The sequence below is a fragment of the Mustela putorius genome, unplaced genomic scaffold, assembly GCF_011764305.1.
Source record: "Mustela putorius furo isolate JIRA1106 unplaced genomic scaffold, ASM1176430v1.1 tig00003853_pilon_pilon_pilon, whole genome shotgun sequence".
NCBI lineage: Eukaryota > Metazoa > Chordata > Mammalia > Carnivora > Mustelidae > Mustela > Mustela putorius.
This window is the reverse complement of record NW_025422005.1, coordinates 48,273,614-48,297,727: the sequence shown is the minus strand read 5'-3', so window position 1 is coordinate 48,297,727 and position 24,114 is coordinate 48,273,614. Positions and strand designations below refer to the sequence as shown.

The 24,114-nt window shown below is 40.2% G+C and overlaps 1 protein-coding gene across 1 annotated transcript in view; it reads left to right on the top strand.

The window, feature by feature from the left end:
* Nucleotides 1–20,976, top strand: part of CUNH1orf87 (chromosome unknown C1orf87 homolog) — an 89,286-nt gene extending 68,310 nt beyond the window's left edge. Inside the window, 3 exon segments of the mRNA XM_004751684.1 lie at nt 907–959; nt 14,063–14,332; nt 20,816–20,976. Of these exon segments, the coding sequence (XP_004751741.1) occupies nt 907–959; nt 14,063–14,332; nt 20,816–20,976 (484 nt within the window).
* Nucleotides 20,977–24,114: the final 3,138 nt, after the last annotated feature.

The window sequence follows — 24,114 nt, the reverse complement described above, 5'->3', positions numbered from 1 at the left end:
TAGGGAAGGGTATGTGGAGAAAGTGATAAATAGATAGTGATTAATTAGACAAGGTGAGTCACAACACTGGCCCGGGTAGGGATATTGATTATAGTCCATCATCCCAGAGAAGACCATATTTGTATATAAATGGAGGATGGATGCCAGGCAAGCAAAAACAGGTAATTTTCATGACCAACATTTTCCTAAAGTACTTATAAACCTTCAATGACCGTCACACGTAAATATATGCTTAATGCTCTTCCTGCTTGGAGATTTCACTAAATGTTATCTATTTGAACTCAGAACTCCTTTCTATCCGCTCTTGTGTTTTTTCCTGTATCACAATAGTTCCCATTCTTGGGAAGACTACAAATAACATTTCTAACTCCCTTGACACCAAGGTTCTGGAATTGATTTAAGTTCCATCAGTGAAATGCAACTGGGTGAGATTTGAAAGGCAGAAGTGGCGGGGGTGGGGCCAGAGACATTTTAAGTATTTACTTATTTTCCCAAAGTAGTAGCAACTCCAGACCCTGGCAGGCAACAGTTTTTGCCTTGGCCAAAATGTATTTTGTACTGCCTAGTCACCAACCTCGCAGTCAGGGACAACTGAGACATTTGTCAAAAATTTCTGCAGTTCACTGGTCTCTAGAACTGTGAGGCCTAATTCTGAGCCTAGCAGCAGATGCCAACCTCCATTCTACTAACCCCTGAAATAATTCTGTAGGCACCAAATTTCCTATATCAAAGCCCTGTTCTAGTAGAGACCCCTAAAATAGTTTGTTTCCTGAATTATACCTTGAATGATACAGGTATCAAAAAGCTCCTTCAATATCACTATCAATATAAACATTGACCTTATTGCACATTCTTTCAGAGATTTCTACATTGAGTACCAATGCCACGTTTACTTCTCTTGTACAGATGGCAGAATTTTGTTGAATTGTTGAACAAAGCTTCCTCTGATTTGCCCACAGGTGAGTTTGGCGGTTTAGTTCCTTGAGAGACATCCCAGTTCTCAGAGCCACTGTTGACTCTGCTGCTTTGCTCCAGTAGTTTTCTAGTTGGGTTTCATCTTATTGCTCTCAGAAATGTAAATGGCACAGCAGTGCAGGAAAAATAAGACTCAGGATTGCCTCACTGGCTATTCTTTTAGACCAGGGGGATCATAAAAGGCATAATTCTCCAAGTTGTATTATATCATGAAACATTCTCTAGTGAGCACCCTTTCAGATGAATGCAGCTCTTAGAGAAGAAGTGGACATGATTTATTAGAACTTCAGTTGCACAGTCCCTTAGATCTAGGAATGCCACAGCTAGGTAATTACCCTACTGGCATCTCAAAAAAATAAAATTAGAGTAAAATAAAATAAAATAAATGTTCAGTGTATCATTTTTTGGTAAATGCCTGTAAAAACAGAAGTAAAAAATATTTTAAGTTAAAAATAAGAATGGAAACAATAAGAAATCCTTCAGGGACAATTTAATTAAATTACGGTATATCCAACTGATAAAGTTATGCAGCTGTAAAATAACATAGCTGGCCTTGATACAGGAAGATTTCCAAGACATATTATTAAGTGAAATTATAAAGATTAATTTGGGCAAAATATTTAGCAATTAGCAAGTTTTAAATGTGACAGGTGAAAAAATATGCATTGATATTAATCTGCTGTTGCAATTTCTGTTTACTACATTCATCAACCATTTAGTGATTACCTTTTGGATCAAAACACAAGGTACCAAAAGTTTGAGGGGAGTGGTGGTGTCTCAGTTTGCATTCCAGCAGAACAATAACCTTCCTGGGTATTTCAAACAGGGAACTTAAAACAGAGGATTAGGGGACAGGTTGCACAAGCTTTAAACAAGCAAAAAGAGGATAGTGTGTGTATTCATTTCCTTAGGGCCACCATAACAAAGTTCGACAAACTGGGTGGCTTAAAATAACAGAAATCTATTGTCTCACAGCTCTGGAGACCAGAGGCCTGTCCTGAAAGCAAGATGTCAGCAGGCCATGCTCATTCTGAAGTCTCTAGGAAAACATTCTTCCTTACCTCTTCTAGCCTCTGGTGGCTCCAGGCATTTCTTGGCTTGGCTTATGGTTGCTTAATTCCACTGTCTGCCTGCACCTTCACATGACCTTCTTCCCTCTCTCTCTTTGGTGTCTCTGTATCTCCTTTTTCATATAAAGCCACCACTGTTCATTGGATTTAGAGCTCTCCCAAACCCAAAATGACATCATCTTAACTTGATTACATATAAAATGAGCCTGCTTCCAAATAAGGTCACATTAACAGGTACTAGTGGTAGTACACAATTCAACCCATGACAGTTGAGGTAACCCAGAGCTTAGGAGTTGTGGAAACCAGCTCTCATCTTTAGTGCTGAAGGAACATAGTGAAAGGTGTACTGTTAGCAGAATCTTGGCAAGTGCTACTACATCGCTGATTCTAGGATCTCCAAGAATAGGCCAAGCAGCTAGAGAAAGAATTTTGAAGGAGGTGCCACACAGCTGGTTACACCATGTAGTTTGAAACTCAGTGTTTCACAAATAGGGCTGGTGCTTGGATTTCTGACAGAACACAATGTGGTGAATGCTGGACCTACTGAATGGGATGTCCTGTCGCTATTCATCTAGATTTTGAATTTTCACATATGACTTTTGCTCAAAATGTTGAAAAACACTTCAGAAGTCTCCTTCAGACGCAAGAATGAGGTTCAGGAGGCTTCTCTGACAGCTCAATCTTAGCAACAGCAGTGGCTCTCCCCTGATGATGGACAGATACTAACAAACTCCAAAAACAAGAAGAAAATACTTCTACTCTACTCTCCCCACAGTTTAATCTCCCTCCAAGCATCTCCCCTTTCTGGAATTTAGCCTGAAGCCAGTAGGCCAGGGAAATATACTTGTAGATCCCCATCCCAGCATTATAGAAAAAAGATAGAAGGGATGTGCTAGAAGACAATAGGGTAATAGCAAGTGAGGGTTCATTTTTCACGATGTCATCTATAACTTCAGAGAACTCAGTTTTGTTGAAAAAACAAAACAAAGACATTCAAAGGTGATCACAACAAACGTTTAAACCAAATGCTTTCTCTTTCTCGCTCTAATATAAATCCAGGTCACTTGATGCATTTGTTTGCTAGAGTCGCTTACACAATAGATGTTTACTTTCTCAGAGTTCTGGAGACTAAAAGTTTAAAGTCCCAGTGTCAGCACGTTTGAAAGTGTAGTGAAAAGAAGGGCCATCTGTACCCAAGTGTTCATAGCAGCAATGGCCACAGTCACCAAACTGTGGAAAGAGCCAACATGCCCTTCAACAGATGAATGGATAAAGAAGATATGGTCCATATATACAATGGAGTATTATGCCTCCATCAGAAAGAATGAATACCCAACTTGTATATCAATATGAACAGGACTAGAGGAGATGATGCTGAGTGAAAAAAGTCAAGCAGAGAGAGTCAATTATCATACGGTTTCACTTACTTGTGGAGCATAAGGAATAACATGGAGAATATTTGGAGAAGGAGAGGAAAAGTGAATTGGGAGAAATCAGAGAGAGAGACAAACCATGAGAGACAGTTGATTCTGAGAAATAAACTGAGGGCTTTGGAGGGGAGGAAAGTAGGGGGTTAGGTAAGTCTGGTGGTGGGTATTAAGGAGGGCACGTATTGCATGGAGCACTGAGTGTGGTGCATAAACAATGAATCTTGGAACACTGCAAAAATAAAATAAAATTTTTTAAAAAGAGAAAGAAAGAAGACTTTCTCCCCTTGCCTTGCAGATGGCCTCTTTCTCACTGTCCTTACATGGTCTTTTCTCAGTGCAGGCACATCCCTGGTGTCTCTTTGTGTATCCAAATTTTTGGTCTTATAAGAATACCGGTCAGACAAGTGTCTTCATTTTAATGAGTTCAGTTGAACTGAATCACCTCTTTAAACAGCCTGTCTCCAAATACAGTCACATTCTGAGGTACTAAGGGTGAGGACCTCACCATGTACTTGAGGGGGGCGCAGAATTCAACCCATAATGGATGACATAGAAAAGTGTACAAAAAGATGAGCCAAAGTCTCACCTTTGCAACTAAATAACCATCTTCTATTGGAACACTTATTTTACTTCTCTTGGACTCATTTTTCTCATCTTTAAAATGAACCCAAAGTAGGAAAAAAAATACCTGCTCTATTGCTATGAAAAAGTTTTTTAGGCAATATTGCACTCCACAGAGCATAGGACTTTGACTTTGGTGAAACTTCTATTGCACTGTTGTTGTGATAGCCCATAGCTTATTGAGAAATTTAATGCCTTAATCTCTTCCCATTTCTGTGTTGCTGGAGCTGTGATGATTAAGTGCTTCTAGGCACTGAGGGAGGTACATCTTACTTGCCTGTTTTCTTGAAAGAAAATACATTATAAGAAACTAAAGGCAGCTACTCCTTTTGGGTGTGAAGAATTGTGATTTTTTTTTCATTCCTGGAGCCTCATTTCACTCAAAAATTCTATAATGACCTATTAAAATGACTCCTTTTTATAGGTACTGCCTTATATAACAAATTTATCTCACTGGGACTCCCAAGAATCCTATTAAATTCTTTTTTAATGCATACATGATAATCATATAAATACTTAATATCTGTGACTTGGGCTAAGGTCTAGAATGCACTAGTTTACAGTTGGCAAGACCAACTAGAAGACTAGATAAAATATAAAACAACATCTTTTTTAAAGCTATTATTTGGAATTCAAACTGAATACCAGGAAAAAAAAAAAAAAGAGGAAAAAACCCTCTGGAAGAAGTTAACATCATATAAAACCTTGAGACTTATTTATACAAAATGTCCAGCATTCAATTACAAATAATCAGGAACGATACAAGACAGGACATGGATTTTCAAATAACTGTAATTAATATGTTTAAGAGAATGGATAAGATGGAGAATTTAAGTAAGTCATTTGAATTTATAAAGAATATCTAGAACAGAAAAACATAAAAATTAATTTTTAAAAACTCACTAGATGAGTTGAACAGTAGGTTGAGTGTAGCTGAAGAGAGGATTTGTGAACTGAAATATAGTTCATTAGGAAATATCCAGATTGAAGCATGAAGGAACAATGAGGATAGAACATACCAAAAAAAGTATATGAGACATAAAGGAAATGGCAAGAATATTCAGTATACATCTAAAGAAAGATAGGAGGAAGAAAATAGAGCTAAAGCAGTATTTGAAGCAATTATGATGAAGAAATTTCCAAAAGTGATAAAAGACCTCAAGCCACAGATTCAAGAAGTGTTATGAACTCCCATGGAGACAAATAAAAAAGAGCTTAGACCCCTCCAGATATGCTATTGTCTGAGGTCTAAAATAGTATTTCACGAAAATGAAGTATGGCTCCAACTTTAAATCTCTTTGTTGTAGAGCCTGTGAGTGAGGAAGAGGAAGAAAAAGCAGGAAGCACAGAGCAGGGTTATAGCAAGGCTGCTAATGGAGGGAAATTGGAAGGAATAATCATAATTTCAGAGTCTCATTGATCCCTCAAACATCTCTTGAAGACCTATCACTCAAGACAACACAGAAAAATGACTAAGACGTGAAAAGAAGGGGCATCTGTACCCCAATGTTTATAGCAGCAATGGCCACGGTCGCCAAACTATGGAAAGAACCAAGATGCCCTTCAATGGATGAATGGATAAGGAAGATGTAGTCCATATACACTATGGAGTATTATGCCTTCATCAGAAAGGATGAATACCCAACTTTTGTAGCAACATGGATGGGACTGGAAGAGATTATGCTGAGTGAAATAAGTCAAGCAGAGAGAGTCAATTATCATATGGTTTCACTTATTTGTGGAGCATAACAAATAGCATGGAAGACATGGGGAGTTAGAGAGGTGAAGGGAGTTGGGGTAAATTGGAAGGGGAGGTGAACCATGAGAGACTATGGACTCTGAAAAACAATCTGAGGGGTTTGAAGTGGCGGGGGTGTGGGAGGTTGGGGTACCAGGTGGTGGGTATTATAGAGGGCACGGATTGCATGGAGCACTGGGTGTGGTGAAAAAATAATGAATACTGTTTTTCTGAAAATAAATAAACTGAAAAAATTTAAAAAAAAGAAAATAAAACAAGGAAGAATAACCACTAAAAAAAAATGACTAAGAGTTTAAACTCCCTTTTATTAAGGAGAAAAAGTAATTCCTACTTAGAACGGTTTCTCTTGACAGGACAGAAAAGCTAACTCAGTTGGTTTAGACAATAAAGAGTTTTGGTTTATGTAAATAAAAAGTCTGGTGGCAGTAAGAGCCATAGGCTGGTTTGATGTAGTCATTAAAAATGTCAAAATCTGGGGGGCACCTGGGTGGCTCAGTGGGTTAAAGCCTCTGCCTTCGGCTCAGGTCGTGATCTCGGGGTCCTAGGATCGAGCCCCGCATTGGGCTCTCTGCTCAGCAGGGAGCCTGCTTCCCTTCCTCCCCCTCTCTGCCTGCCTCTCTGCCTACTTGTGATCTCTGTCAAATAGATGAAATCTTTAAAAAAAAAAAAAAAAGTCAAAATCTGGGATCTGGTTTCTTTCTGGCTCTCTGCTCTGCTGTATATGGTGCTGGCATCAACTTTAGGCTCTACATGGTAGTGCCTCAACTTCTCCAGACACTTGAATAACAAAATAGCTATGGTAGCCAAGGTCATCATATCTTGACAGCACTCTCTTTTGGCCAGCCCTGCCCAGAAGAAGAGAATTTTATGAGTTGAGAAACTGTAGCAGGTGTCTCCTCTCATCTCAGAGGCTTAGACTGAGTTTTATATCCACCCTAGAACCAAGACTGTGATTAGAACACCAGGATGGTCTTCAACTAATCAGAGACCAACCTCAGAGCTGGAACTTGGTGTCGTTCTTACCAAACCACAGCACTGGGGGGGGGGGGGGGGGCCCAAAGTAAAATATAGTTGCTATCACCAGAAGGGGGTAATGAAGAGGACAATTGCCAGAGAAGAAATGAATGATGGAAGAAAAAGAAAATCAATTCCAGTCACATGCATGGCCCATGAGCCCTTCAGTTCTGTGAATAGTTAAACTTCTCTTCCCCTTTCATCCCACTTCGGCTAAGCTGTCCTCTAAGCAATTGCCTGAATGTACCAAACACTTCTCCCTCCCTTGGACCTTTGCCTTTATGATAGCTTTTCCCTGAAATGCTCTTTCTGCAGACATTTGCATGCCTTTCTCCCATGTTTCTCAGGGCTCTATTTGAATGTCACTTGGAGAGGCCTTTGGTGAATTCCCTCCCTAAAATAGCAACTGCCACTGGGACACCTGGGTAGCTCAGTCAAGTGGCTGCCTTCAGCTCAGGTCATGATCCCAGCATCCTGGGATGGAGTCCCACATCCAGCTCCTTGCTCAGCTGGGAGCCTGCTTCTCCCTCTGCCTTTCCCTGCCACACTGCCTGCTTATGTTCTTTCTCACTCTCTGACAAATAAATAAACTAAAATTATATAAAATAAAATAAAATAACAACTGCCAAGGCATTCTACCCCCATAAATGGCTTTAGCTATGTGTCTAGCCCTTATCACTACTTGCCATTACTTTACATAGCTTTTGCCCTCACCACTGTAATGCACACACTCCATGGGAAGATTCTGTCTTGTTCATTGTTGTATCACTGTTAGCATTTAACGAATGTTTGTTGAATGAGTGAATGAATTAGAATCTAGACCTAACCCTACCTCTGTTGTCTTTTTTTTTTTTAAGATTTTATTTATTTATTTGACAGACAGAGATCACAAGCAGGCAGAGAGAGAGAAGGAAGCAGGCTCCCTGCCGAGCAAAGAGCCCAATGCAGGACTTGATCCCAAGACCCTGAGATCATGACCTAAGCCAAAGGCAGAGGCTTTAACCCACTGAGCTACCCAAGCGTCCCTACCTCTGTTGTCTTAAGCAAGAAACCAAACCTGGTGTTGCCTCAGTCCCCTCATTTGTAAAATGGAGGTAATTTCTACCTCACAGGGTTATTCTTTAGGTTGAGTAAAAAAACCTGTGAGAAATGTCTGGCATATATAGATATTTAACATATATTTATGCTTCCTTCTCATAAAAGTTTCGTTCACTAGGTCCAATGAGGCCAGAAGCCTTTATTCAAATCTGTTTTCTCCCGTGGCTTCACTTTAGAATTACCTAGGGAATTCTTTAGAAGTCCTGAGCTGGGTTCTCACCCTTCGAAATTCTGATTTAATTGGTCTGGTGTGCCGCCCAGGCACTGGTAATTTTTAAAGCTCCCCAGGTGGGAGCACATTAGCAGCCAGCGCTGAAGACCACTGATTCAAAGTCATTAGTGGGGAGCGGGGGAGGGGAGGGCCGGCTGTGTGACTGTCAGAATCCACTGGAAGCCCTGTAAAACCTGGCCCTTCCAACACCTGGAAATCTCTAGAAGCCAGCTTGGCTTATTTCCTCCAGTACAAATCATCAACTGGCAGACTAGACAGATGGTTATTATTTATCCTTCCTGCTGTGTTAGAAAGAAAAAAAAAAATTAGCTCTGCCTCGGGTTTCTCAAACCATTTTTACATGTGCAAACCATTACCTTTTTATATGCTCCTAGATATTAGAAGGGAGAAAGGGAAGCTTAAGTGAGATCAGGAAGACCAGCATTTATTTTCTGCTAATGTAACTTCAAGAAGTGCAGACCCCAGAAAGAAACTGGCCTGGGACAAAGACTAGGTTCTAGATCTTAGGCTAAAAGGGATACTATACAGGAACAGTGCCCAGAAAACTGCCTGGCACATGATAATTAATGTTAAGTCCTCTCTTCTGGGGAAGCCAGGTTTGTTTAAGACCACTGAGCATCTTCCTGTGTTAAGTATTTTTAGTTGGTAACTTTTTTTTTTTTTTTAATCTCCACAATCTTCCTGCAAACTGCTGGTCCACTTTTCACAACGGACAAAATTAAGATCTGAAAAGCTGCAGCTAGTAAAAGCGAGAATCAGGTTTAGCATTCAGGTTTGACACCGAGTTTATCTTATATGCTCTATACTGCTTCTAGAATCCTCTTAACTCTCAGCCTTGGTAATTCAGAGTAATTAGAACTTTTCTTCACTGGCAGCAACCAGAAGGCTTTTCTCTCATATACAGGGTGAGAAGAGCAGGGCCCCGGGCTGCCTGATGATGATGGGTTCCTATGACAAATTTGCAGCAATTAAAACAGATCTGCCTTAGCTGGCTATCAGGATTCTCATGAAGCATCTATTAAGTTGTCCTCTATCTAGCATCTGGGTTAGGGATGGGCAGATAAAGAAATGCAGAGAAAAAATCCTCCTCCCATCCGGTCTGAAAAGGAACTGGGAGAAATACAACTATCCACTCAGCAGCTTTAATTTCTAAACTTCCTATCAGGGCACATGGTCATTCATTTCATCTACAAACATGGACTGAGTACTTATTCTACTGCTCGGTGCCCGGGTTGTGGACATTCTGAAGTCACATTGTCTTCATCAGGAGACTGAGGGTAGGGGATTGATAATGAATAACAGGTGCAATATTAAAGGGGCAGCAAAAGCTTTTTTAATCTGATACGTACGTTAATTTACATGAACGTCCTTACACAGATGACACTATTAGTTCACATTTACTGAACACTTGCTATTTCCAGGTGTTTGCTTTACAGCTTCTAGCCCATTTATCCGTAATAAACTATGGGTGGTATTAGCCACCTTTTGCAGAAATGGAGAATGAGACACAAAGAAGACAAGTAACTTGCCCAAGGTCACACAGGTCATAGAGAAAGGAGCCAGGACGGACTCAATCCTAGGGCATCTGGCTTCAGAGCCTCCACTCTCTACCACAATGTTACACTGCCACTCTCCACCTTTTGAAAAAAAGAAAAAAACTTAGTAATTGAACCATCTTTATCGAAAGCGGTGAGAAACCATATACATTTGTTAATGGCATACTTGAATTATGCACCAAATACAGAAATCAAAGCTCCCAGAAATCGTTACGGTGTGGTAGTTGCTTGGATTTGTAAAATAAATGAGTAAGTCAACAAAGGTGCTAGTGATGAATGAATGATACCCACCATAAGACTGAAAACACCTGAGCAGAAGATCTGCATGTCTTTTCCTGGATCCTAAGGAAATTTCTATTCATAAGGCAACAGCCTGAGCAAGTAGTACCTGGACGGTAGAATCCTCCAGGTTAGGAATAATGTTCAAACTTCTGAACACTGACAGGAGTAAGGAAGGGGGAAGACAAAGTTTTTACCTGATCCTTGAGGCACACACCTGCATGGAGTGAGAGGCAGAAGTTCGTGCTTTGGGGAAAGAAGCTGAACTATGGAAAGAGGCCCCTTGCTGCTGCTTGCCAAACTCTAGAAGTCCTCCTGATTCAAGGCGATGCTATAGGCTATTGTCTCTGCTTATCTGGAACAATCTGCCACACAGGAGGCATTGCCAGCATCACTCTGACCTGGAAACTCCTATTCATCCCTCAGGGGCCCCCAGTTTAAGTGTCACTCCTCCAGCAAGCCTTCTCCGATCCTCCCCAACTCCTGCCCCATCTCAAAATAAGTGTAAATATTTTCACCTTTTCCTTGGTTGTGTTTATAGTAGTTTATAACCCAATAAAAATTTTGAGTAGTAATTTAGCATCAACTTGCCCTCTGTGAGCTCCAACAAGACAGGTACTAAAGCCCCAATCTACCAATGTATCCCTATCACCTAACACAATGTCCGCCACCTAACAGAGCCTCCACATTCTCTTGGCCTGGGTGCATACGTGTAGATGTTAACATAAGGAGAACAAACTAAACCCTTCCAATTTTTTCTTGCTTGTCTAGGGAAGAACTTAAAGAAAACCTCTGGCAACACAGGCTAAAGTCCCGGAGATGTCTCCAGGCAAAACAAAACATGTGGTGTGCACCTGGCTCTACAGAGCTGGAGGAGGGGCTTGGCCCATTTTTTGCCTTGTATTCTCTGGGGCTGGGTTGGGCCCTCCCTTCTGGGTTTTTGGTTTCCACCCAGCACCTTGATGTCAGGCTCCCTTTGACCTTGAGACTCTGCTGCAACAGAGAAGGGAGGCAGAACTCTGAGAGTCTGTGGATTGGTTCCTGTCCTTGCTGATATGCATGCAGAAATCACACGGTGATGGGCCTACTGTCTGCCCCAAGAAACTGGACTTGTAGCTTGTATACAGGTGTCCTTCCAAAGCCCGTGACCAATCCACCAACTGCCATCAAAATAAAAGATGGTTATGAGACCTATTTTAACATCGAAAGCCCAGCTTCCAGAAACTGAGGGTGACCTTTTCCCCAGACATCACATTTTAAAATGTAATGGGCTCTTTGATTTAAAAAAAAAAAAAAAAATCTGGCAAGCAGTTAAAATCCGTATTAATATTCCCAGCACTTAGCCAAAAGAAGATGCAGACGGAATTGAAAAACAGCCTGAGTTTTTCTGTTGTTGTTGTTTTTTAAATGCCCGGATTAGAACATAATTCATCTTAAAATGACGGGAGGCCTCTTCACGCACTTCACACTTTGAAATATTTTAGAAAATAGTATCCATTTTGGCAAGCCTCTTGCCACGCAAGAAACAACAGCAAATGCTTTTCTCCTTGAGTGTTAAGTCTGTTGTGAATAAGATTATAAAAAATATACTTTGCTCTTTTATTTTGCCTCTTGTTGAGGATTTTACTGCATCTCTGCAGTAATTGATTCTTCTCACATTCCTCTATGAGTAGCATTCATTGCCCCACTTTTAGAGAGTGAAATTGAAGCAGAAGTTTGGTAAAGCACATTTCCTCTTTTCCCAGAGAAAATCATTTATTCATTCCCTTATTCATTCAGTAAACATGTCTTTAGAACCAACTATGTGCTGGCCACTAACCAGACCTTGAAGGTCCATGGATGCCTACCTCAGAGGCCCTGTCTCTAGATCTCTGGTAGAGGAGACAGATACTCTAACTTCAGGTCACAATATCCTCTAATACATGCTGTGATGGACAAAGGGGTCTATAAGGAATCACCCCTCACACCACCTGGAGCTTTGGGGAAGGGTCCCCCACAAGAGGTGAAATATGAGTTGAGTCTTGAAGGATGAATAGAAGCCCAACCAATGAAGACAGGAGTGGTAAGAAGGGCTCTCATGACAGAGGGAATGGCATGTATAAAGCATAAAGACATCATACAGCTTTATTTTTTTCCTGGAAAAAGATGAGAGAAAAAGATACATACATACAACTAAAAGAAGAGAAGCAATAATGATAACTTGAATGGTCTTATGTGCCAAGTAAGGAATTTGGACTTTATCCTGATACAGTGGGACCAAAAGAGTATAGGGCATGTTACTTATTTCCTTACTACTTACTCATTTAGTTAAGCCTAATTGAGGTCCATACAACCACCCCCCACTGCCTTTAGTGGTCAAAGAGAATGTTGAACTATCTGAAAGAATACAAAAATTTATTTAAAAACAGTTTCTCAGATCCAAGGACCTCTCTGAATTCTCTAAAATCATCCACCAAAATCTATGCCAATGTGCATTTAGCTAAGTAGATTATCCAAGTATTCTTCAGATTTCTAAAGTGGTCCAAAGCTCTAAAAAGTATAATAATCCTATTTATTTACTTTGTGAAAACCTTCAGCTCTTTCTCAAAATTGATTTTATCAAAGTAGAATTCTTTTATATTAATCTCTTGACAATTTTCTGGCTGTTGGTCATCCATATGGTTATAATTTCATATAGCATTCTACTCTTTCAGATAAAACAGTGCTTCCCATTCCCCACAGCAGCCTAATGAGTGTTTGTTAACAAACTCAAAACTTGGGGTCTTATTGCAGTTTCCATTCTTCAGGCCTGTGGGATTTTCACAGCTTGTATGTGAGAAGTTTGAGACAAAGGTACAAAATGAGAAATTCAGATATTTGAAAATTGGGGAAAGCACAGATTTACAGAAGTTAGAGACATAATTCTATGGCAAATTAGTTAAGATTATTTGCATCAAGGTGAACAGAACGAACTCTACCAATTTAATACAACCTAAGGACAGACCCGTAACAATGAACTAAGATCAGGATCTTGGCCAACATCATGAATTCCTGTATCTTTTCCTCTTCTCTCTTCTGTCGGCTTCATAACCTCTATCTACCTATTTTTCCATCTGTCTGTCTGTCTGCCTCAGTAGACCATCTTTTTCTCATTTCCAATACAAAGAGGAAAACCGGCTAGAGTTCCTACATCTCACAGAGAATGGCCTGTTTTTCTATCTTTCTGTCATTATCACTCACAAATAGTTCCAAAACCACTGGACAACAAACATACTGTTCATTGGCCCATTTTGCATTTGATGCCCAGGCCTGCACCATGTACATACCAATTCTTTCCATAGCCATGGTGATAGGGAGGATGGGAAATTCCTGGAGCAGCAGGGTTCGGCAGATCGAACAGGTGATGCCACTGTCTCTCTTCACAGTGGATGATAGGATGTCTTACATGGTGCAGTGGGAACTCATCTATTTGTGCTAAAAGCATCTCATTTTGTGCTGGACACTTAGTTAGAATATCAAAATGAGCTGGATGTAACCTCTATACCCTCCTTCTAGTTTTGGGTCTACCATTGACTTGTGATCTTAGTAAATCACTTCCACTCCCTGGGCTGCAGCATCCTCTGTTAAAGGAGTAGGATTGCCAGACCACAGAGGGGCTTTATGGTTTGTTAGAATGAACCCATGAGCCTAAGATAATATCAATATTGTTTCAATCACCTTTTGTCAAGAATCTCACACTCATGATGCATTTTCCCATCAAGAAATTATAAGCATTGCCTGAAGCCTATCCTACTATCCCACTAGTATAAAAAAAAGTAGAATATCATGAAAAGTCTGTTACAAAAACCTTTGTTTTGTGTAAATCATAAGTTTAAACTGAATAAAGTCATGATTCCACCCTTCCCTTAAAAAAAAAATACTATTTATATACAGCAAGAATTGGCAGATATGGTCCTATGGCACTGAGGATTTGAAACACATCCTCTAACTTTACAAAACCAGACCTTACAATAAATATTGCTGGCTGTGTGGCCTCATCTTTGGCCAAGAGACCGGAGGAGCTCTGTGCAGTATATGTATTGCCAGTAAGATGCTTGTGTTATTTTGGTGGAAAACTCCAGAAGAAGAACCACAACCAAAAAACCTTCCTGCTGAGATTTCAGCCACCTAAGATCCCCTGAATGCTCTGAAGTTCAGGCCAGTCTCACAGCCTTTTTTAAGTCCAACCATGAAGAACCCGTCTGAAGAATATGAGACATGGATTGACAGGTTCAAGAAGCTGGAAAATGCCCTCTAGCAGTGTGATTGGAGTAATACAGGTAAAGTGAGAAGCTTAGAGCTGTTAGGACTTTCCATGTGTGTTCTAGTCTGGAAGTGGACACCTCCTTTTCTTTCACTTCTTAACAAACACAGTTTGTCCATAAACCATGTGCACTGGCACTGGGAGCACAATTGGGAAATACAGAGACGAATCAGAGGAAGACCTGAATCCCCCACCAAGTTACTCACAGTCTCTTTGTGTCTTTGATCCTCCTCCATTCAACTCCTGGAGTCTAACCTACAATCCAGTCTTGTAACTCCCAACTGAAATCTTCAGTGTGCCCACTGATAGGCTGAACTCCAAACTCCCTAGCAAGGCAAAAGCTAGCTCTGTCCACCTAACCAGTCTCTTTTTCTTCAGTGGGTATTCTCCCAGTATCTCCTACCCTATCATAATGGATAACCTGCCTTCCTCAAACATACCATGCTTTCTCCTGTGGCTGCTCCTTTTCTCACCCTATGCTCTCCATCTGAGTTGTCTGCTTTTCTTCTTCCTACCCCACCCCCACCAACTCCCTATCTTGTCCACTTGGCTAGCTCATGCCTAAACATGTTTCAGGTTAGAACTCAGGCTCTACTCCTCTGAAACTCCCCAAATTTCCCCAGACAGATCTAGGCTAACCTTTATCTGTCCTCCTAGAGTTCTGTAACAACTATTACCATATTTGATAAATATCTTTTTCATTTGGAGACTTACTACAATCTCACCGGTAGGCTATATTCCTTTTCCCACGCTTGCACCTTGCACAGTTCTGTTCAACTTTTTTTTTTTTTTGAGGGAAAGAAGAAAGGAATGAATGTAAACACATAAATAAATCCAAGAAGAAAGGTAATAGATACCATTACAGTGTGCAATGTGGACATTCAGAGAAAGGAGTATTCCTTCCTAGTGAGGCGGTCAGGGAAGGTTATCTCAGTGTAAAATTAACCATTAAGGATAAAGTGCAGTTTATATATAAAGAAATGAAATAGATCTTTCTGGCAAAGGTGTGCATTAGCCAAGAAAATTGTTATGTGTGAAGCTCAGTGCAAGAAGTTTTGATTGGAAATAATATAAGGGTTATTAAGAAGAATGTTAAATGATAAGGGTAGAAATGTAAGACTCCAGATATAGAAAGATCTTAGATGCCAGATCAAGGAATTCAAGTTTAGTTGCAAAAGAGTAAGTAGCATTGAGCATTTCTAAGAAAGGAAGGGTTATGATGAAGTTGTATTTCAGAAAGATCCTTGATGGCTATGTGCAGATGGAAGGAGAAAGAGAAAGTAGGGAAAGGGGTAAGGATTTGCAATGTCCAAGTGAAAATGAAGTCCAGAACAAGGTCAGAAACCTGGAGAAGAGGGAGCAGATACAAAAGGACATGGACTAAAATGGTGGTACTTTTTTTTTTTTTTTTTAGATTTTATTTATTTATTTGACAAAGAGAGAAAAATCACAAGTAGGCAGAGAGGCAGGCAGAGGGTGGGTGGGAAGCAGGCTCCCTGCTGAGCCGAGAGCCTGATTTGGGCCTCAATCCCAGGACCCTGAGATCATGACTTGAGCCGAAGGCTGAGGCTTAACCCACTGAGCCACCCAGGCGCCCTGAAATGGTGGTACTTAATTACATTCTGTAGTTATGGTGACTTAGTGTGTTACATGTGGAGCCTAAAAACATGGAACCCACAAAAGTGGCGACTAGAATGGTGGTTGCTGGAAAAAATGGGAGCTGTTGTTCAAAAGGCACAAACTTTCAGTTAGAAAATGAACAAGTTCCAAGAATTTAACATACAGCATGATGATTCTAGTTAACGATGCTATATTGTATACTTGAAAGTTGCTATGACAGTAGAGCTTTAATGTACTCACCACCATAACACAACCACAGTAAAGTGGTAATTACATCTGATAAAGGATATTTTAACCAACCTTATTGTGTTAAACATTTCCCAATATATACATGTATCAAATCATCACATTGTACACCTTGAACTTATAATATGGTATATGTCAATTATATCTCAGCAAAAAAATAGGGGATACATTAGCACTCTCTAGAAATAATCACATAACAGTAGCAATGCATTTTCTGTTTCATTTTGTTTTGTACTCTAGACCACATAAAGTATAACTACCATACAATACCTCAGGACTTCTAATAATCACTTTACCAAAGAGAGGAGGAGATGAAAATTTTAAATAAAAAATTCATCTGGTTTATTAAACTTCTTAAACATGAACTTTTAAGTGTTTAAACTTGTTAAACACAGAGCCCAGCACTGTGCTAGAGGCTGGACCAGAAGGAAAAACAAAAGAATGAGACATGATCTCTGGCCTCAGGGACATTTGGTAAGACACCAAAGGGGTCGGTTATGTGTCCGCCTTCAGCTCAGGTCATGATCCCAGGGTCCTGGGATTGAGCCCCACATCAGGCTCTCTATTCTGTGGGGAGCCTGCTTTTCATTCTCGCTCTACCTGCCACTCCCCCTGCTTGTGCTCTAACTCTGTCAAATAAATAAAAAATCTTTTAAAAAAAAAAAAAAAACGTCAAGGACCTTTTAGGTAAGACGCCAAGATAGATAATAGTTAAATGCTAAAAAACAAACATTCTCAAGGGCAACATATAGCAAAGTATTATAACTGAAGAAACAAATATGAATTGAGTTTTCCGAAAAGGTTCCATGGAAAGAGAGCTTGAGTGAGACTGCAGGAAAGGCTGAGGTTGACTTTGGATAGCTGGAGAAGGCATTCTGAGTTGAATGAAACCATCTCCTGCAAAGCTTAGAAGGTTTGTGCTAGATTAGATAGTAAAGTTGAGACCCTACTGTAACTCTCAAGTGCTAGGCTGAGGCTTAATCCTCTACCCAATGTTCACCAAAGTTTCGATCAGAGGAGAGCACCATAAAAGAAGAGACGGATAATTTAGGGAAGATACTGGAGAAAAGGAAATCATCAAAAGGTTACCGAAATAATCACGAGGATGGAGTGACAGGCATTAGGGAAGGCACCTGATGTGATGAGCACTGGGTGTTACATCACCTGATGGACTACTGAACTCCACCTCTGAAATGAATGATGTTCTATATATTGGCTAATGGAATTTAAATTAAAAAATAAATCACGAGTCTAGGTATTTATACCATTAGAGTGGTGACGGGGTTACAAACAAATACAAAAAAAATTCAGGTGGAAAGGGAAGACATTCCTAAAGAAAGAAGTGCTGAGTGGCAGTGAAGGATGATGGATCATAAACTTAGTTGCTAAGAGACTCCCCAAAGACTGGGACCTTTCTCATACTTCTGAACTGTTCTAAGGAAAAACAGAGTTTTGTTGACTTTGGAGGCAGATTCCGGCAGATTTGAAATGCCTCTCTCATGGCCTCTTCACTATTTATGCTTGTTTTCTCTGTTTCTATGAAATTCATTAGCTCCTTGTCAGCCAGGGAATGTGTCAGCCTGATCTATAACTATCTTTAATGAGGAAAGAGGATTAACTGAGGTCATTTAGTTGGTTTATTAACCACAGTATTTAGCTGACCACCACAGCTTCATTCGAGACACTGAGCAGATGATACCTTCTTTGCCTATTGATGAATCAGTGTTCTCTATTATGTGCAAGGAAATATGTAGGCCAGAGTGTTCTTCATTCAGGGTGAAGACAGACCATCCATCATCAAATTAGTGTTTCTGGGAACCTACTCTGTGCTTATGTTCTAACAGGGGTTGTCAAGAAAATATCCTTGAGGAGAAAGAATAAGAAATGACTGTGAGTAACTGGTCATGTTTTCTAAAGAAAGAAGGGGGTTGGGATAAATGCTTGGGTGAATGGTAGATTTGGAATTTTCCCAATGAACTGAAGGCTAGATAGAAAACGTTTTCCAGTTCAAGGAGGCCGAATGCAATGAGAACCCTCAAGGACATTCTTTGCATGAGTCTGGCCTTTGCACACAGCGAATCACTAACTCCTCACATAAACCACATGCTGAAGGGATTAATGGCCTTATTTAAGGAGGAAAAAGCCAAGCTCAAAGTGGCAAAAGACTAGCCAGTGGGAAGTGGAGGCATAATTCAAACCCAGTTCTGTTGGACTTCTCCTACACTAAACTCCCATGGCATAACAGAAAGAACATGAGGTTTTGCTTGTTGCTTTGTTGGTTGTTTCTTTGTTTTTACTGGGAGACTTAGATGCAAGTCCAGACTAGACTAATTGCTGAGCCCTGAAGACCAGTTATTTAGGTTCTCCAAGCCTATTTTCTCATCTATAAAATAAGACTGATAATAATAAAACATACCTCCCACATGGAGAGAGGATCACACGAGATTTGAGAGTTTCTTTGCAAACTATAGAATGAAGTGGATGTTAAGGAGTTTCTTCTTCTTATGCCTTTCATTTTGGCTCTGGTGGGACAAGAACAGGCTTTTCAGCACTAAAATAGATTGTAAGGGTTATTTTATGCAGCTTTCCTGGGCAGCCCCAAATGACAGTAAATTAGATACAAATTTCAGCCAATGGACTTTTGTTTGACACTAGGATTCCTCTACCAATAGTAAAACTTAGAAAATAGTAGAAAATGCCCCTACCCACACCAGTGGTGATTCCTACATGTATTTTTTAACACTACTTTTAATTTTTAATTAAATATAAACTCAATTTTATACATTTTTAAAATTTCTTCCTATTAAGACACATTCTTATTTATTTTGACTAATATTGTTGCTACAACTATTATAATCGTCCTATAAGAATGCTTGTATTATGGGTGCTTAATAGTCCTGAACACTGTGTTAAGATTTGTTATTTTATTGATTTTCATATTGTTTAATTATTCCTATTTTAAAGTTGAGGAAACTGAGGCTCAGAAAGTTCAAGTGTCTTCCTCAGTCAGACCCTTACTCCAAAGCCCATACCTTATATTTCCAGAGGCAGAATATGAGGAAATATCTTGAGGGATCCAACCTAGACCAGACCAACAGTAGACATCCAGTGGAGAAAATTGCAAAGATGTTATTGACCAACTCACAGAAAGATTTCTGCAGAGGAAAGGATCAACATTCTAATAGAAGAGAGAGACATAAACAACCCTACACAGAACAGAAGATAAGCAGAGATGGGATGGGGTGGGATGGAATGGGACAGGATAGAAATGAATTAGAACTGGATAGAATACATCACATTAGGGCCCCAGCTATCTGCAGCCCACTGTTAGGAACACCCATCACAAAGAGGTTCAGAAGGGAGCACCATGCCCAACAGTCCTTGCTCATTTAAATATGAACAATATTTGGCCACTTAAACAGAGTTAATAGGTGTCCAAACTCTAACTCTAATAGACTGGTTGTGGTGTTTCATTTTGTAAATGAAATGACAGGAGGACCGCATCTGGCCTCTTTGAGAAAGAAATTCACTATCATTGTTACAGCCTGTACAAGTACAGGATGATAAAAGAACAAACTGCAAGGGATGCATCTTCAATTCCTATAAAAGATACTGAAAGCTTTTCTTGACACCTGTGGTATAGATCTCCACAATTCAAAGAACATCTTTAGGAAACGATCTGAGCCTTACTTGCAACAATCTCTTCCCCCTTATTCTGTGATGGAGTGTAGTGGTTAAATGCATGAATTCAAGCAATCTTGGACAAATGACTTACCATGTCTATGCCTCAGTTTCTCCCTCTATAAAATGGGTTTTTGTGAGCATTAAATATATCACTACTGGTAAAATGTTTGGAGGCATAACTGAAATATAGTAAATGTTATATACATGTGTAAATATCAGTCACTATTGTGATACTCTAGCTAATTTTCTTCATATCTTACCATCTTAAAGGTTGGGGAGCTTCCTGAGGTAAAAGGTACCTTCTTTAAATCTTCTATATTCTTAAGCATAGTATCTGACATATATGAGCTCACAATTAGGGGCTTAAGAATGAGTTATTCATCTTTGCTGATGCCATGCTCCCCACTTAAAGCTCCTCTCCACAACTCCCCAAGTCCACCTACCCTTAACTTGGAAGGGACCTTGGCATTGATGCATATAACGGACGGGTACAAAAGAACATCCTGTGGTGATACACACTACCAGCCCAATTACACAGATTCAGACTCTGAGCCATGAGAAACGAGAGGATGTACCTGTGATCACACAGCAAGCAGGAGGGAGTCACAGTAAATGCATGAATAAATGAAATGAATAAAATGAGCTGTTTGAATCCTGCATGTTTAGGAACGTGTTTGGCGACTTCAGTAAGAAAAAAATAATAATAAACCAGAAAAATTAGAAATTTATTTTAGCAGGCACCCCCTTGTTTTAAAAATTGGCCTTTAAAGTTTTATAACCACAAAGAAGAAGCTTAAATTGCTTTAGGAAGCTGAAAGTGACAAAAATATTAGCATTTTGTTTTTACTCAGAAGTCATTCAAGCTAATATAGATTTTTTTTCTCTCTCTCTCTTTTTTGGTTTCTCCACAGGCTTTTCAAAACTTCCCACCCACCCAAACCAATTGCAGGAGTCCTGGAGAAGGAATAGGCCAGATGCCTCATTCACAACTACAATCTCATTTACAACCTGTCCCTGAGCCCTCAGAAAATTGACCAAGCCTTGAGGTAATTCCGCGCGGGAGAAAATCTGCTCTCGGAGCCAGCCCTTCGGTACTTAAAGGAGCTATGATAACAAGCCCATATTGTGAGAACAGATGTTTCTTTTATCTTCCTTTTTACCCAGACACGTGTTTCTCCCTGGCCTCGGTGAGGCTGATACGGTGACTGGAGATCTGGAGATGCTCTGGACTTGGACTTTTATTCTGGCTATAATGCTCCCTCATAAGCAGCTCAGAGTGACCCCCCCCCCAAAAAAAAAAAAAACAGGATTCCTCTGCCAAGATAGCAAGAGCCCAATTTCTTTAAGTCCCCGTCTATTCTAATAAAGCTCCTTATTAACATTACATTATTTTTTTCTATATTCCTGATGAAACTTTGTTTTTGCAAACCCTGCAACTCCATAGAGTAAAAAATATGCTAGATATTGTTGTCAACCCCCCAAAATGCCTGTCACATAAGAGACCTTGACACACCATTTTTGGATGAGTAAACTAGACTTTTCCTATACTTACTATTCTAGGAAGAATTTACATCATAAGAAAAATAAAGAATTCCCAGAGAGTTCTCTGAATAAGTGAGATATTTTCTATAATACAAAACTAGATGACGCTACACTGTCCCCAAAGATATTTTCCCAAATATATCTAAAACTTGGAAGTTTTAATGATTGACATATCGGACAAAGGGTTCTGGAAGTAGGTAACAGCTTTGCTCTCTCTGGCAGGAAAATCAAGCAAAACTTTCCACAGGTTCCCATAGTTCTTCTATCCAACTTTGCATCTCCCACAGAACTCGTACTCACACGCACATCACACCACACAGATAGTATGAGCTCACCAAAGGAATACTGACCCAGGACTTCAGAGAAAAATGTGTTCCCAGAACCATCATTAATGCTGAGTGACCTGGATTCTGGTTTTCAAATTTGTGTGGGAGACAGGACAAAGGGAGTTAGGTCAAGGGGGAAATTAAAAAGCTCTCTGAGCATCCCTTTTTATCCATTTTTATGGAGGGGGGGGTCTCATAAAATCTTATAAACAAAACCTTAAGAACAAAATAATTTTGATCCACAAACATTGAAGATCTCCAAGGGCTCCAAGTCTGACCTGCTTCAATTTTAATAATCCCTGAGTAACCCAGAAAAAGGCCTCCTGAGGCCAGCTGACCATCTCTCTAACATTCTAGAACCCTTGCACCTGATAGCTGCCTTTTAGGTCAGAGAAGTAAGCAAACAGATATGGCCTTTCTCATGCTACCGAAATGTCAAATGAGGAAAATTAGAATATTAGAATATTAGAAAATTAGAACATTAGATCAGACAAATAAGCATACATTGGGCAACTAACATGTGCTGGGAACTGGACATACTTTGTTTCATCCAACTCTGACAATTCAGTGTGGTGTGTTTTACCATATTGAGTAAATGGTACTCAACACTGTTGAGGAAAGAGAGGCTCAAAGAAGTAAAGGGTAGAAAAACTGTTGGGCTGTTCCTATTGATAACTGGCCAGGGGGATAGAGCCTTCTGGAGATCATTGGTCACACACCTAAGAATGTCCTGTCCACCCTACATCTCTGTGGGGAAGTAGACTGGAAAGAGGGTTGGATGATGGGAGGCCCTCAACATGAAGCCAGGGTTATCAGACTCAATCATGAGATTCTGGAAGCTATAACCTTACCTTACCCAATTCTTTGTGTGCAACATCTAGATAGCCTCAGCACTCACCAACTCACACAATTAGAGGAAACTCTGTTGACATACAACACAACATGAAAGATGCCCCAGAGCTATGCGACTAGAGGTCACGCACACCACAACCTCCTACAGAGCTGGCTGACTAAATGAATGCTTCTGCAAGTGCATGGCCATATCTGGATCCACAGTCACCCCACCACTACTACCTACCCTTCAACAGAGAGCAGAAAAAAGAAAAGGCTTTGTAACCAGCCAAAATCCAGCTCTGGCACTTGTAGGTGGTAGCCTTGGCAAGTGTTTAAGCTCTCTGAACTTCAGTTCCTTCAACTGTAAAAGAGGAATAATATAAATACTTAGAGTTTCACAGGAGTGTTTTAAACACTGAGAGTCATGCCGTTTGGAAAGTTCTTGTACAGAACTTTCTGGAGATGGACCTTTCTTGGGCCCTTTCCCTCAGCTGCCGAACATTAGGACATTTGAACGATAGTCCCTGAAATGACATAGGGACATAAGGCTACCCCATAGCTAAAACAAATTTTGAGGTTCATCTGTCTTCTAGAACCGAGAGATAATTGTTTTTGGATCATCTTCTGTCTGGAATTGTCCACTATTTTACCCCAAGGGGTGTGCGTGTATGTGTGTGTAAGTGTCTTCATGTGTGTGTGCACACAAATGTGCACGTGAGGGCCTTTGCAAGACTTCAACTTTGCAAAAGTAAATGCTCATTAGCTTTTCTCTGAGTAAACATTAAAAGAACCAAAATTCAACTTAAGTCATTGATAAATCTAGGATACCAAGGTGACAATGTGATAGCAGATTTTGGATGAGGTCTTACCTTGAGACAAACCACTGGACAGAGAAAGGAAAATGCTATGAGGTCATTATGCTTTAGAATCTGGTTTGACCTGTATCCCAGGACTTCTCCATGATTTGCTTATGGAAAATCTGTTACCTTTCTCTCTCTCTCTCTCTTTTTCCCTCAGATCAGTGTTGTTTTGTACACTCCCTGTAACGGTATCACTGGGATTTTCTAATACTGGGGAGAGAAAGTCTGGTGTCTGTGGTCTTGAACAGGTTTCTCTAGCAGAACCTTTCTACATAGGTATCTGTGTACAGTGGACTGTTCAAACTCCAGTATGCCCTGGAGAGACTCAGGGTCAACTGTGTCTGCCCTAACTGTCTGAAAGCCTCAGCCCCTAAAGATGGATCACTGAAGACATGGTAGAGGCTGTGAATCCCAACAGCTGGGCAGACTCCTTCCCAGATATATAACCATGAGCAATTCATGATCTATCTCACAGAATCATTCATATTGAAGGAGATAATGGGACAAACTGCCCAGTACTATACCTCTCACATAGACATACTCCATTAAGGGAAACTGGCTTTCTATTTTATTCTTATACAGTATCTCCATTTACCCCATTCAGTGAACCAAATCACTGATGCCTTTTCCAAGTACAGACCCCTTCCCAGCTAATAGGCGGCTCAATGATCATGTGGTCCTGGAGG